At 37.9% G+C, this 16,841-nt stretch overlaps 1 protein-coding gene across 7 annotated transcripts in view; it reads right to left on the bottom strand.

Annotated features, from left to right (window-relative positions):
- The window catches only part of ARAP2 (ArfGAP with RhoGAP domain, ankyrin repeat and PH domain 2), a 194,189-nt gene that overhangs the window by 89,253 nt on the left and 88,095 nt on the right, over nucleotides 1-16,841 (bottom strand). For all 7 annotated transcript variants that reach the window (XR_006281136.1, XR_006281135.1, XM_038400790.2 and 4 more), the window contains exons 13-16: nucleotides 11,924-12,106; nucleotides 8,599-8,773; nucleotides 6,970-7,104; nucleotides 672-816 (exon numbers count right to left, since the gene is read on the bottom strand). Coding sequence is in view for 5 of the 7 variants with exons in the window: in XM_038400790.2 (XP_038256718.1) it covers nucleotides 672-816; nucleotides 6,970-7,104; nucleotides 8,599-8,773; nucleotides 11,924-12,106 (638 nt within the window). In the remaining 2 variants the exon portion in view is untranslated. The remainder of the gene's footprint in view (nucleotides 1-671; nucleotides 817-6,969; nucleotides 7,105-8,598; nucleotides 8,774-11,923; nucleotides 12,107-16,841) is intronic.

Below are 16,841 nucleotides of genomic sequence, written 5' to 3'. Positions count from 1 at the left end.
TACGTAGTTTTAACCGTGTAAGAAATCCAGAAGATTAAGAATGTCTGGCTTTCTAGGCTGTTGTCAATCTGCATTGACACCTTAAGATGTGTGTCCAGACTCTTGCATAAATCAATACAGTGGAAGTCTTGTGTGTGGCTAGGACAGTATCTGTTATACTGGAAAGTACATCCTGTTCGGAAATTACTTAACTTTTTCAATAGTCATGCTGTGAGGTTCAGTTCAGAAGTGAGCCCTGAGTTGGAAGATACATGATCAAACCCTAGAGACTGTTGGATATCTCTGGACTGTCTCCTTTATTTGCAGAGAGGCACAAGCCAAATGTTTTGGCCTGGGGGAGAAGTCAGTATCCAAAATGAATGTTCCAATTTATCATCATTTAGCAATTTATATATCAAGGATAAATTCTTTTTACAGAAAATGTGGACTTCCTTACTTTAATTTATGCTGCCCTTTCAAAGTTACCCTGCATAACATTTTTATTGTTAACTAATAAAAAAAAATTGCCAAAGACTACTTAGTTATTTCTTGTCACCCACATAAAACAGCTCGGCTCTTTTGTAAGAGTCCAGGAACATATGAAGCAGTAGTGAGAACATGTAGTCACTTCTTAGGACAAAAAGGCTAGAAAATGTCTTAGTTTATTTTGAATGACTAATTTTGAAACCTACCCTGTATTTAAAAAGGAGTCTTCTTTATGCACCACAAGACAGATAACTTCACTGATATCAATCATACCACTAGGAGTGGTTGTTTTATCATTTTCATAGTAACTCAAGAAGCCACTTTCCAAAGTACACCATCTTTTATTGCAGTCTGTGAGTAAAAAGATATTCAAGTTTGTCACAGGATACTACAATCATTAGTATTATATAAGATACACAGCTATGGGAATGGACTTCTCCCACTGACTTCAATGGGGCTGGGATTTCACTTGTAGTACTTGTACGGTAATATCTATTAAACCGTAAAGAAAGATAGATTATTAATGTATGGGACTTCAACCAGATATTTGTGAACATACTATACAAATTTTAAATTTTATAAGTATTAGAAATAGAGATATCAAGTTGCTTTACAAGTTTCCCTTTGCTGCTTTACACAGCTTGATGGGAGGTAGAAAATTTAGTACTAAATTTGGTTTGTTCAGTGTTACAGAACCATAAAATACAGAATTAAAAAAACCTCCAAAGTTAGAAACATTGAAAGTTGCAGGAACAATGTATCTTGACAACAGTTGACTGCAAAATGAACAGCTGAATCATAACATACAACAGAGAAAATGTGCTGCTATTTTTTCATGAACACTGGAAATAGAGGCCAACAGAGTCAATCCATTTTCAGTAAGGTGATGCTACAGTGCCCACTCAATGTCATAAGGCTAAGGAAAACAATCTAAACCTTTCAAAGATTCTAGGAAAAACATGAAAGGTCGTGCTGTCCAGAACTTATATGCATTGCAGACTACAGAACACAACACGAAAAACAGTGTCAAAAGTTTTATTATTTTAAGTGATCTAGAGAAGATGAAAAATTTACTCCCAGAAGACTAGCAACTCACTCTGTTAAATCAGAGAACACCCAAAGAATTATTTCATTAATCTAATACAATTTTTAGTTTGGCTGGTGTTTTAGGAGGACAGGAACCAGAGTGGGTTGTATATTATGAGCCTGATTCTCCATTCGCTCACAACAATGAATCTCCATGGAATTCAATGGAGTTATTTATAGTAGGGTATATTATATATACACTGTAATTATGCTGGTGTCTAGAAGACCTCATGTTCAACAGTTCTTTAATAAGTAAGTATTGAGATCATCTCAAGTGTCACATACTAACGTTTATGTCTTGAGGATAAATGTACTAGGAACCGTTTCTGGCTGAGGTTAGATGATATTCAGAGACTGGGAATGGATGAGTCATTACATAAATGAGAAACACTAAAATGTAGACAGAAGTAACCTCAGTATAAAAATCATCTGCAGGTGAGAGTGGAGCATATTTAGCTCTTCATAGTTTTAAGTGCTTCACAATGAACATATGTCCATACCACGAACTATTCTATTTAACTGGCACTAGAATAGGAATGTTCCTACAGGGCATAGCTGACATACGTATAAGATAACTGGAAAAAAAAATCACTTCACTAGCGTACAGTTTGTTTGGTTTTGCCATCTCCTGCTACCAATCCTCACTTTCTTGTACATTAAAACTCAGGAAAAACACAGATCAGTTCTCATAACCAGGACCTAGGAAAACATCTAGTGGCTTAAAATGCCTATTGACAAGTCTAAAGATTTTGCAACACTGTGAAGCGCAGCGTGAGCTTAGTTTAACAACTTGGTGTATAATGTTGAATACAATCAGTTTTTAAAAAGAAATATGACCACTCATTTTTAAATGATCGCCTGTCTATGCAAAATTCCAAGTTTCAGTATAGAGTTTAAGAGATTTTCAACTCTAACAGGAGCAGAATTTTAACTGAATTATTATAATCTTGTTAAGAATGGCTTTGGAAAGCTAAATGTTTTAGAAGACATCCATCATCCAGCTTTTCTTTCTCCCCTAAAAAAAATAAACACTATTCTTTGATGTATTGCACCAGAACAGTAGTAATGTTTGAGAGCTTTTCTCATTGCTTATTAAGAGCTGTTAACTAACAAACACTTCTCCAAATGCTATTCATCCCTGCTGAAGTCATTGCTAGTGCTACAATGAGAAGTCCACAAAAAACAGGCCTACCATCTTCTCCTGGACTGAAAACACAGTAGAAATCCACTAATTCATACTTATTTAACCACAGATCTGCCATTTTCATGGAATGAAGGATAATCCAGTCATTAGGGCATTATCCTGGCACTTGAGACACCTGGGTTTAATTCTCTTATCCACCACAGATTTCCTGTGTGAACTTGAGCAATTCACTTAGCCTCTTTGTGTCTCTGTTTCCGATTGGTACGTACTTTAATATTAGTGATTTAAGTAAAAGAAGGCAAACAAAATTTAAGTGTAAATAGATACTAATGAATTTTAAAAACAGTGCGTCTTACAAATTTTAAATCACTCCGAATAAATAATCAAAGATCAAGAGCAAACATGTACTGTATAAATTTACAAGGGAATTTTTCAGAGGCCAAAAGCAACTAGAAAAAAAAAAATCTGCTTCTTTTCCAATTATGGTGTTTTTACTTTCAGTAAAATACCAGTAGAAAGCATTTTAATGAAGTATTTGGGGCTTTTACAAGACTGAGAGGAACATTTGGGAATTTTCAGTAATTACTACGATTGGGAAATCCTGAATCTCTTGATACATTTCAAGTGTATTTCTATAATCTTGCTAATCCAAAACATCCTCACATAGCACTAAAACAAGACTTTGCTATTTACTTTCTTAACCAAGTAACTAAATAATATGTGAAGATAAAGAGAAGCAGAACTTTCAGTAAGAAGAAAGCCATCTATCAGAATTTTCATGCTGATCAGAAAAATGGGTTTAAAAAAAAAAAACTTTGTTTAGTTGAGCAACAAAATCAAAAAGGTTTTAAATGCATAACCTTCCTCTGAAAAGTTACTCTTTATACAGCTCTCATTCGCATTAGTGGATGCCATTACTGAACCATTGGAGTGATGCTCACAGTCTCTCTTTTTGTAAACAGATTTATTTTTTTAAAGGACTTAAATAGTACTTTTATTTTAAGTGGTGAATTAAAGCTGGAAAACTTTTGTAAAATTCCAAGAATGGAAATATGCACAACCACCCTTTAAAATACATTGCATTATTGGCATATTTTAACATATTTGACAAAATAGCCATTTCCTTAAAATCCTGTGCCTCAGATTTTAAAGATATCCTTGTTTCTCTGCCAGTGAGAAGGATATACGTGCCATGAGAAAAAAAATTGTTACAACTGTGCTATTCCACATACAGAAATCCAAACACCACATCTGGTCTGGTCAAGACTGGATCCAGATCTGTATTTCACAGATGGTCCTTGAAAATGCTGGTATAACCCACAGGTGAATGTGTGTTATCGGTTCCCCTCTGTGCTCAATCCATAGAGGATAAGAGTCTGTTACAGATTCTGCTATAGGGAATTGGCTCTTCAGTTATGGAGGTCCCTGGTTCAATCCCTAGTGTGTTGGCCAAAATAGCATCCATCACACAGATATTTACATTTTGGAATTAAAAGCGATACTTAATATAATTCAGTATTGGAAATACCTGGAATTCTTTGATAAAAGCTTTCAAACTGCTTTATTGCCAATCCCAAAATTTTATAACAGGAGTCAGAACCCCAAAAATTCAGAATTCTCTTTTTTTTTTTTTTTTAAGCATCAGAGATTGAAATATTGTATGAAGTGTTATAGCCATGGAAGACCCAAGATATTAGAGAGACAAAGTGGGTGACGAAATTCAACTTCTGTTGGTGAGAAAGACAAGCTTTGAGCTCACACAGAGTTCTTCTTCAGGCCTGGGAAACTTTCTCTGAGTGTCACAGCTAAATACAAGGTGGAACAGATTGCTCAGCCAAACCATGGGAACAGCCACAGGTACTACGATGGCTTCAATATTGACCAACTTGAAGAAGAATTTCTGAACAAATGCACCACAAAACCAATAATACATTTGAGATACATAAATGATATTTTCATCCTTTGGACAGATGACAAACTCCCTCAGAGATTTCCACCACAACCACTGTGTCTATTAAACTCTCTCTGGAACGTTCCCACACTAGCATCAACTTCCTGGACACCACGATGAGCTTCAGCAATGGAACCCTCCAGACAACAATATATAAGAAAACCATGGATCACCACATCTACCTTCATAGGTTCAGTAAAGACCCCAAACACACCAAGAAATCTGTTATCTACAGCTAGGCATTCAGATACGACCGAATATGCTCCAAGGAGAAAATCCAGGATATACACCTTAACACACTTAAAACCACCTTCACCAAACAAGGGCACTCCACCAGAGAAGTAGATCGTATCCTGGAATGGATTACCCAAATACCTTGAGAAAAATCAGCAGAAATAAATTCCATTATAATCGCACATCCTTAGTTGTCACATACCACCCCACACTGCAGCCTATATGGAGTATCATCAAACAAGTACAACTCATACTCAAATGGGGACCTATCCTGAAAGAAATCTTTCTACACCCTCTTTTCTAATTTTCAAACGCCAACCCCTCAAACTCTTCAAGCTTATCATCAGAAGCAAGCTCCACAGAGACCAGGCCACACCAACTCAAAGTGGCATGAGATGCAAAACCTGCAGCCATAGCTTCACTACTACAACAATCAGCTCCCATCCCACAACATACCTTGCAAGATTCATGGGTCCTACACATGCCTATCACAACATGTGGTATACCTCATCCAGTGCACTAAATGCCCCAATAGCAACAATGTGGATGAACCCAGACAAACCCTATGCTCTCAAATGAACTCTCTCAGAAAAAATGATAAAAGAAAAAAAACAACATATCACCTTATCACAAAGTGATCGCTTTATATCTGGCCTACCCGTCCTCATCCTCAAAGGAAACCCGCACAACACCTTCAGAAGACCAGCCTAGCAGCTTAAATTCATTACTCTGCTAGACAACAGAAATCATAGACTAAACAGAGACACTAGATTTATGGCTCATTATAACAATCTATAACCCACTAACAACACCCCCAGATGCTTTCCGCCCCCTTTCCTCCCTTTTCACTGGAGGGGTATCAATGGACCTCTTCACCTTGAATGATCTCTTGAAACACGTTAACTACTTATGCTAAACAATCTGTTCCATCTTGTATTTAGTTGGGACACTCTGAATAAGTCTCCCAGACCTGAAGAAGAGCTCTGTGTAAGCTCGAAATCTTGTCTCTCTCACCAATAGAAGTTGGTCCAAAAAAACTATTATCTCACCCACCTTGTCTCTCTGAATAAAATGTTCATACCAAAAATGCAGCCCCTGGGTCCATGACTCCCTTCCATCCCACTGTTGAGAGAGTTCCCCAGCTCTCTCAGCCTCCAATTTCTGGAAGGCTCCAGCAGCTACCAGTCACCAACTCTCTATTTCTAGCCAGCTACATAGCAAATTTACCTTGAGCTTCTGCCTCTATTTACTCCCCCTCACTATTCTGTGTTGGGCTGGGATAAGGCTGCTGTTGCTGCAAAACTTGGAGAGGGGATGACTCCACTGTGCTGAAACTGCACAGTGCTCTGGGTGCTCAAAGAGCATAGGGATGCCCCGGTACCGTGACAGCCACTAAGGCTGTATGCAGAACACTGGCTTTCTAGAGGTCAAGAGGAAAAATTGCAGCAACTCAAGCAATATTCCTGGACTTCCTGTAATAGGCTGAATCCCATTGGATTGAAACAGTTGAACACTGGGTACATTTGAATGCAATCTGAATGCTGAGGCTTGAACCTATGCTGGTTTTTATTCCTTTTCTTAGCTCGTGATGTACTGGTGATTTTACTCAGAGAACTAGAAGCCTGAAATTCAGGATTTCTCAGTGATTGTTGAAATGCAAGGCCAATTACACTGTTACTGAACAGCCATATTTCTGCCCTCCCTCTCCTACCCACCCCCCCTTTATGGAGCTAAAAGACTAACTTTTAGCAAAGCCTTTGTATGAAGTCCATTAAAGATGCAGTGGTTGTGGACTGGGACACCGGTCTTTCCCTCTGGTGACCTAAATGTTCTTCCCACTTTTTTACTTTTCAGAAGTTTATTTCTCTTCCTCCTTTTCTTCTCCAGCAACTACTGACCAGAGAGATTTGTGGTTACTATGATTTTCTTTGAGTGACTGCTAACTTCTTTTGCCTCTTTAAACACTGGTGTCATTTTAGAGATGTAGTTTGTCTTTACCGAACTTTTAAAAATCTATTGTTAGAAGTTAAGACACTAAACTCATCAATAGTACAGAATCAATCAAGTACAGAAAGTAAAAGATATTTACCTTCTTTCAATTTCCTGTCTGTAAATAGCTTAGCAGCATTATAAGAAACTTTGTATAAAAATTCACAAAGAAAAGTAGAATGTGAAGCATTTTGAGTGAAGTCACTTTCAAAACCAGTATCATAGTTTGGGAAATCTATGAAGAGAACAAAGCCAATAAACACCACACAGAATTTCCATTATTAACATTTACAGCAATTTGACTTCCTTCGTCTCATTTCTTGAATACATAACTGATAGTATATGCAGTTTTCTTCACCTCATGCTATGCATGATTTAAAATTATATTTCTACTTTTTATATGCTCTAATTGAGTTATTTCTTGCATATATCAAGTAAAATAATGAAGTGTGAATTAAAATACTTACATTAGTTGCAATGTTACTGTAATCCAGCAAGGATAAATGTAAATAACCATATGCTTTTATATACATATATAAAAAAAAGTAAAATAGTTGCTTTACTAAACTTCACTTAATATACTTGAACAAAGATTTTGTTTCCTGAAGTCTCAATCATGCCTTTGCTGCAAGCTCTGAGCAAAGAGCAAAACGAGATTGTGACAATTACCATCAGCTTTCCAGGTTCCCCCTTACTCTGAGGAAGGAAGGGCCCTGTGCCAGGCACGCTACGTAGCTATCCTGGCTTGAGCACTGTGGGGAAGAGAAACATAGTCAAGATGGGAGTCTTGCAGTCTGCTTTTTCTGGAGCCTTAAGATCATTGCACAACTTGCCTTCGAATGGAATATGGCTGCTTCTTAAGTGAGAGTGTGAATTACACCACGCACCAGAGTCTGCACTGGCTTCTGATTAGTGTCTGGGTGGAATATAAGGAATATAAAGCCCTAAATAATTTGGGCACTCACTGCCTGAGACCACATCTTTGAACTGTATGAGCTAATATTGACCTGATCTAAGGCAGAGGGTGTTAATGGCAGTGTTTCCCAGAATCCTTGAATCTCCCTGATTAGTCCAGAGTTATTGACTTTCAAGGCAGGCTCTAAGTTTCTCTCTTTTCTCTGAGCTACAACAGAAGGCATGAGATGAGGGAATCAGGATGGTGTGGTGGAAGTAATGCTATTATTTTATGCTGACTTGATTAAAAAGATGAGCTATATTTTGGGTCATGGTTTTGTGAAAGATGGATACGTCTGTGCATTGCAGACACTGTTAATGATTTAAAAGATTGTAGTAAGCACCAACAGCCTCAGAAATGTGCTTTGAACAAATTAAATTGATATTTAAGTAAAAGTCCCACAATCATTATCCTATGGTCTCTCCAGGTTCTCTCTGTGATTAATATGAAGGCTCTTGGTTTCCACCAACAAGCATGGAAATTACTTGCAACTTTTTCTTGATTAAGTGAGATCTTAAGCATGATGTTTCAGCAAAGGAAGTAGCATCAAACACACACACACACACACACACACACACACACACACACACAGTTAAATCTGGTTTTTGCTAAAATACAATTAATTCCACCACCCCATGTTCCTACATCATGCCAAGCACATCTGTCAAAGACTTATACTTTTTCAGCACAGTACTGATGTTCTAGATTTTTCTCCATTAGCTCATTACATAAAGAGAGTTCAAAACATGAAAAGGACATCATATAACTCTATACCTGAGAATTTATTGTGGTAGAGGAATTCCATTTGCAGCCTTTGTCCTGCTTTCTTGGCTAGTAAGTAAGGAGTACTGTAAACAGGATCTCCAGTGGCACACATAACATCAGCTCCACTAAACAGCAATGTCATTGTTTCCAACACATTTTGTTTAACTACTGCAGCACACAGGGCCTGATCATGTTGGGGGGAAAATGACAAGTCAGTTTAAAACAGAAGATGAATGGGAGCAAGTATTATTATTTTTTATATAGGTGCAAATTCCGGTGTCCCTGTACTAAACCCCCACACCCTCATTCACAGAGCCTGCATACAGTGGAAAGTAGTAGGGGGAAGAGGGAGTAATAGGTAAAGGTCCCTCTAACCCTCTTCCGGAGGGTTCTGAATCCTCCATGTTCTGCAGAGAAAAGACTGTGTGAAATTATTACACAGGGCTGGCTGGCTTGAGTCAACAGATATGCTTGTAGAGGTAGCATATAGAAAGTATTTCACTCTCTCCCTCCCTCCATAGCCTTACGAGAATTTCTCCCTCTCACATCTCACATTTCTACAGAAAGCTCTTGCTGTCAAGCCCCTGGTATTTGGAGTTGACTGAAAGGACAGCATTTGGCCCCAAGACTCTATGCTATTAGAAAATTAAGTGAAATTAACAGATTGCTTTTTGAAAATCATGCCTTTGATTGATAAAGTGATTAATGGTTCTGGAGCGCCTCAATTTTAGGGCACCCAATTTGAGATAACTTAAAAAGGACCAGATTTTCAGAGGGTGAATACTCAGAACTTCCTGAAAATGAGGGCCCTTTAACAAGCGTCAAGTTGTGTGACATCAATCATTAGTCAAATCAAATCACTTCTGAAAATATTGGTCCACATCTTTAAATCAAGAGAAATTACATGATTTCTGCAATCTGTACCAGTTCAAGTTCCACGATTTAGTATAAATTTATTTGAATTATTTAACAAACAGGTTTCTCTGAAATGAAAGACAAAATATTCTTGTTGCATTGAGCAATTCTATCATGCCAGTTGCATAAGTCAACATGTGTTTATCTAGTATACATGAAAGAACTTTATGTTACTATAAAAGAGTGAAAATGACCCAGAGAACCATAAAAATGTGGGACTGGAAGTGACCGCAAAAGGCCATCTAGTCCAGTCTCCAGTACTGAGACAGGACTAAGTATTATCTAGCTGATTTTTTTTCTTAACACTGATACAATGAACTTTTCACTGACATTTCACCGAATCTCTCCCCCACACACAAAATGACTAAACTATAAATAAAATCACTCTCTCCATATATATTTTGTATTTTTCTGATTAAAAGATTGGGATCAATTTAAAAGAGATTATACTGCCACTCTATTTTACAAGGCATGTATAACCCAATAGTGGTCTATTGAGGTTCCTTCCAGTCCTACACTTCTATGATTCCATAATTACTTGGCAATGGCCAAGTAATTACAAAATAATTTCATGTCCCTGCAGAGCACTTGATAATTACATCTGAAGTTATCCAGTAGTTAAGTGATTAACACACACCAATTATAGACTTCAGTAGTTAGAAAAATCAAGTTTATAAAACAGAAATAACCAGCTACAACTTTTCTCTATTGTTCACAGTTACCATACAACCAGTGATTTATTACATGGTTATTACACAATGAAAATAGAATGCACTACTTTACTAAGCAGCTTTGGGTGAAATTCACTTCTCTCCACATGAAGCATAAGGAATCAGTTTTTGTTGTGGTGAAGTCAGAAGGTTTGTGACAGAATTTAGTCAAGCCCATGGCAAGCAGTAAGGTTACACTATGGATGGGCTCTATGCGTTTGACTGTCTTTGAATGAAATGAATATGCATTTGTTTCAAATTCTCATGGCTATAGGACTACAAAATATAGCCATTTCTTTAATACAATGACAAGTTCTCCTTTAAATAAGTGGGCTCCTCTCTTTCCAGTTGGGAGTAAAATCATTTTTTGCTAACTCTTATCTGCTAAACTCAACCCACCCCTTCCGCTCTCTCACTTCACTGAATAGTGTGTATATACACACATTCTCCAAGTTCTGACTAAGAAGTAATCAAATATGCAGTCTGTCCAATCTCTGTGTATTTTAACCCTGACCACAGCACTTCTTCCCTATCCCTGGACCTCAGTACATGTGACTATGCACTCAAATTATCAACGAAAAGCACAGGTCTCCTTTATGAGACAGAATACTGGATATCAAGAAAGCTACACAAAAATTAAAAGTTCATCTTAAATTTGCCATCTAATAATTGATGACAATCTATTTGTGTAAAAAGGAATACTGAGAGCTCTAGATTTCTCATTTTGTTTGTTCCAGCTTGCTTCTCTTCTAATGGGGTACAATCTACCATATAAGAGAGTGTGCATGAGTTACTTTCACACTTGATAACACTCCATGATTCAATGTAATAAAATGATGTTACATGCCAGATATATTATATACTACATCATCTGTAGTAGAAGAAACAAACCACTGAAGTGGGAATTTCAATCTGCCAAGTATGTAAATCATGAATTTCTAATTTTCAAGTAATTTATGTTTGTGAATAGACATATTAACAGGAGATACCATCATCTTTTACAAACACAAAGAAACTGATTGAAAAAGCAGCAACAAAAATAACATGGGGGATAGTTTTAAGAACTATTAACAGACATTATGCATATTGAAAATATTTCAGAAGATCAAAAAGTATCAAGGTCATTTAAGAGTAATTGTATTGTATACTGTATGATTTGTTGCATGCAAGAGCATAATCCAAACAACAGTATCAAACAACATCACCTGCACCTAAAATGCAGGCTTAATTTAAGACAATATATTGAGCAGTTTTTATTAAATATCTCTCAAGATACTTGTGTGTAGAGGCAGCATATATCGGGTGCTACCAGTTAACTCCATACTCTTCAGAAAATCAACCACAGATCACAATGGATCATTCAATCATTTCTATCCCCAAATAATGGCTAAATGCTAGGGAATTAGAATTTGGGGACTTTTTACGATGAAGGCATTTTACTACTTTAGTAAGCAAATATCTACATACTGCTAAGGCAGATAAAAAGTATCTGTCATTATTGATTAATAATAATGAATTATTAATTAATAATAAACATGTAGCCTTGGATAAAATCACTATTAGTGGCAGAATGTTAGCCAGGAGGTTGTCTCCTACCAGTCTAAAAAAAGGTTATACAAGAACTTAGGTAGAATGATTAGGATGGATTTCTAACTACACACCCACACTCGCAAATAATGAGGGCGGGACTTAGTTTACCACAATATTACCTTATTTAATTCTTCTTTAGTTTTGTAGCCCAAAGGAGTTTTCCTGAATCTTCCTTCTTTGTATTTTTGTGTAATAAATGTTATCCTTTTTTCTAGAGAGGAGTCCATATGCAATTCCTCCTCTGGCTGAAGTTTTCCTACCCAAAAACTGTTTGCCCTTTTATTTCCAATGACAATAAAAAGCTGTCAAAGAAAAAGAAAAGGTAATTCAATGCAAAAGATATCAAGGTAAACTATAAAATCTTTTAATCTGCTAAAGTGAAAGATGATTAGAGAAAATGGAGTTGACGCTGGGGGAAAACAATGGAAACCTCAACAGAATCATTGCTTATGCTGTCTTGTTAAATGGTGGATGAATAATGAAAGAGTCCGGAGTTCTATGTCCATGATTAATCACCAGTAACAATGGAGGCTTAACAGTGCTACTTAGATACAGTATTTCAAAAGGAACTGGGCAAGATCTGTAGAAAGGTTAGCAACAAAGGATAAGCAAATATGTACAGAAGCACAGTGTGCCAACCCAGTGCCCCTTACAAACTCTGAAGTAAACACCAACTTTTACCTGTCAAAGTAACCAACTAATTTACCCACAGCAAAAAGGAAGATGTGAGGTGATGAGAAAGGATCTCATTGTAGAGAACAGAACATACACAGTTTCTCTTAAAAAATGACTTCCATTTTCAAAAGGTTTTATTGTTGGATAAATATTCCCTGGGAGTAAAAGGGGGACATATTGCTGGATGTCTCTCAAAACAAAATACTTTAAGCACCACCACTGCAAGAGATTCTTAGGAAGATTATACTAGAGAGAATAGATACAACTTGCAAAAAGAAAAGGAGTACTTGTGGCACCTTAGAGACTAACAAATTTATTAGAGCATAAGCTTTCATGAGCTACAGCTCACTTCATCGGATGCATTTGGTGGAAAAATCTCATCATCATCTCAGGCATTGGCACCCTGACAGCAGGATTGTCTGGCTATGTAGACTCCCTCCTCAGGCCCTACGTTACCAGCACTCCCAGCTATCTTCGAGACACCACTGACTTCCTGAGGAAACTACAATCCATTGGTGATCTTCCTAAAAACACCATCCTAGCCACTATGGATGTAGAAGCCCTCTACACCAACATTCCCCACAAAGATGGACTACAAGCCATCAGGAACAGTATCCCCGATAATGTCACAGCTAACCTGCTGGCTGAACTTTGTGACTTTGTCCTCACCCATAATTATTTCACATTTGGGGACAATGTATACCTTCAAATCAGCGGCACCGCGATGGGTACCCGCATGGCCCCACAGTATTCCAACATTTTTATGGCTGACTTAGAACAACGCTTCCTCAGCTCTCGTCCCCTAATACCCCTACTCTACTTGCACTACATTGATGACATCTTCATCATCTGGACCCATGGAAAGGAAGTCCTTGAGGAATTTCACCATGATTTCAACAATTTCCATCCCACCATCAACCTCAGCCTGGACCAGTCCACACAAGAGATCCACTTCCTGGACACTACGGTGCTAATAAGCGATGGTCACATAAACACCACCCTATATTGGAAACCTACTGACCATTCCTACCTACATGCCTCTAGCTTTCATCCAGATCATACCACACAATCCATTGTCTACAGCCAAGCTCTACAATATAACCGCATTTGCTTGAACCCTTCAGACAGAGACAAACACCTACAAGATCTCTATCATGCATTCCTACAACTACAATACCCACCTGCTGAAGTGAAGAAACAGATTGACAGAGCTAGAAGAGTACCCAGAAGTCACCTACTACAGGACAGGCCCAACAAAGAAAATAACAGAACACCATTAGCCATCACCTTCAGCCCCCAACTAAAACCTCTCTAACGCATCATCAAGGATCTACAACCTATCCTGAAGGACGACCCATCACTCTCACAGATCTTGGGAGACAGGCCAGTCCTTGCTTACAGACAGCCCCCCAATCTGAAGCAAATACTCACCAGCAACCACACATCACACAACAGAACCACTAACCCAGGAACCTATCCTTGCAACAAAGCCCGTTGCCAACTCTTTCCACATATCTATTCAGGGGACACCATCATAGGGCCTAATCACATTAGCCACACTATCAGAGGCTCCTTCACCTGCGCATCTACCAATGTGATATATGCCATCATGTGCCAGCAATGCCCCTCTGCCATGTACATTGGCCAAACTGGACAGTCTCTACGTAAAAGAATGAATGGACACAAATCAGACGTCAAGAATTATAACATTCAAAAACCAGTTGGAGAACACTTCAATCTCTATGGTCACTCGATTACAGACCTAAGAGTGGCTATCCTTCAACATAAAAGCTTCAAAAACAGACTCCAACGAGAGACTGCTGAATTGGAATTAGTTTGCAAACTGGATACAATTAACTTAGGCTTGAATAGAGACTGGGAATGGATGAGTCATTACACAAAGTAAAACTATTTCCCCATGTTATTTCTCCCCCCCACCCCACCCCCCACTGTTCCTCAGATACTCTTGTTAACTGCTGGAAATAGCCTCCCTTGCTTGTCACCATGAAAAGTTTTCCTCCTCCCCCCCCTGCTGCTGGTGTTGTCAACTGCTGGAAATGTGCCATCTTGATTATTACTACAAGGTTTTCTTCTCTTCCCCCCCCCCCCCCCCGCTCTCCTGCTGGTAATAGCTTATCTTAAGTGATCACTCTCCTTACAGTGTATATGATAAACCCATTGTTTCATGTTCTCTGTGTGTGTATATCAATCTCCCCTCTGTTTTTTCCACCAAATGCATCCGATGAAGTGAGCTGTAGCTCACAAAAGCTTATGCTCTAATAAATTTGTAAGTCTCTAAGGTGCCACAAGTACTCCTTTTCTTTTTTGCGAATACAGACTAAGACGGCTGCTACTCTGAAACCTGTCTAGATACAACTTGGCAGCTTCAAAATTTCACTCACACCTTTTCTTGAACTGAACTGAGTTTTTCCTACAAGTGTGTAATAGGGAGGACTCCATCTTAGGGCTAGATTAAGGGCCCATTAAGCACATTTTCAATGAAATCATGGCAAAGCAATGCTCCCTCACTGCGTGGATTGCATTCAGTTAATGTTAGCAGGTAGCCATCACTGCTGGATAATGGAGAGCATTCTGGAGGGTGGACTGCAATTGTACTAATTCTCAGTGTGCGGATATAGGAGTGTGTAGGAAGAGGAAAAGGAAGGTTATTAGTGCCCACACCACCTTGCTCACCACTGTAGAGACCAGCTACAGTCTGGCTTTGCGTATCTAGATTATATCTAAATTATCAAAATCATTTATGCAACACTAAGAAGTATGTAAAGCAATATTGTCCACTTATGATTGTATTGCTAATCTCAGGACAATATTTAAAGTATTTCTTAAATCCCCAGCTCATGGAGTCATGCAACTTTCTTTTAAAAAATGTATTGGGAGGAGAGGGGGAAAATATTTCAGCCCGCATGGTTTTGGAGAGAAGATGGAAAAAACAGAAAGGAAATAAAAGTAACTAGGGCTGTCAAGCAACTAAAAAAACTAATCATGATTAATCGCATGATTTAAAAAATTAATCACTATTAATTGCACTGTTAATAATAGAATACCATTTATTTAAATATTTTTGGATGTTTTCTACATTTTCAAATATATTGATTTCAATTACAAGACAGAATACAAAGTGTACCATGCTCACTTTATATTTGTTTTTGATTACAAATATTTGTACTGTAAAAAACAAAAGAAATTGTATTTTTGAATTCACCTCATACAAGTACTGTAATGCAATCTCTTTATCAAGAAAGTTGAACTTACACATGCAGAATTATCCACACAAAAAATAACTGCATTCAAAAATAAAACAATGTAAAACTTTAGAGCCTACAAGTCCACTCGGTCCTACTTCTTGTTCAGCCAATCGCTCAGACAAACAAGTCTGTTTACATTTGCAGAAGATAATACTGTCCGTTTCTTGTTTCAAATGTCACCTGAAAGTGAGTACCGATGTTCATATGGCACTATTGTAGCCGGCGTTGCAAGATTTTACGTGCCACATGGACTAAAGAGACATATGTCCCTTCATCTTCAACCATCATTCCAGAGGACATGCGTTCATGCTGCTGACGGGCTCTGCTCAATAATGATCCAAAGCAGTGCAGACTGATGCATGTTCATTTTCATCATCTGAGTCAGATGCCACCTGCAAAAGATTGATTTTCTTTTTTGATGGTTCGGGTTCTATAGTTTCCGCATCAGAGTGTTGCTCTTTTAAGAATTCTGAAAGCAGGCTCCACACCTCATCCCTCTCAGATTCTGGAAGGCACTTCAGATTCTTAAACCTTGGGTTGAGTGCCATATCTATCCTTAGAAATCTCACATTGGTACCTTCTTTGCGTTTTGTCAAATCTGCAGTGAAAGTGTTCTTAAAACAAACATGTGCTGGGTCATCATCCAAGACTGCTATAATGTGAAACAGAGCAGAGACATACTATTCTCCCCAAAGGAGTTCAGTCAAAATTTAATTTACGCTTTTTAAAAAAAAAAAAAAAAAAACAAGTGTCATCAGCATGGAAGCATGTCCTCTGGAATGGTGGCTGAAGCATGAAGGGGCATACAAATGTTTAGTATATCTAGCATGTAAATACCCTGCAACGCCAGCTACAAAAGTGCATGTGAATGCTTTCAGGTGACACTGTAAACAAGAAGCCGTCGGTATTATCTCCCGTAAATGTAAACAAACTTGGCTGATTCAGCAATTGGCTGAATAAGAAGGACCGAGTGGACTTGTAGGCTCTAAAGTTTTACAGTCTTTTGTTTTTGAGTGCAGTTATATAACAAAAAAATTATACATTTGTAAGTTCCATTTTCACAATAAAAAATTGCATTATGGTACTTGTACGAGGT

Source organism: Dermochelys coriacea, chromosome 4 (assembly GCF_009764565.3).
Source record: "Dermochelys coriacea isolate rDerCor1 chromosome 4, rDerCor1.pri.v4, whole genome shotgun sequence".
In the NCBI taxonomy this organism is placed as follows: Eukaryota; Metazoa; Chordata; order Testudines; family Dermochelyidae; genus Dermochelys; species Dermochelys coriacea.
Note: the sequence above shows the minus strand (reverse complement) of the source record. Positions and strands in the feature narration are given on the sequence as shown.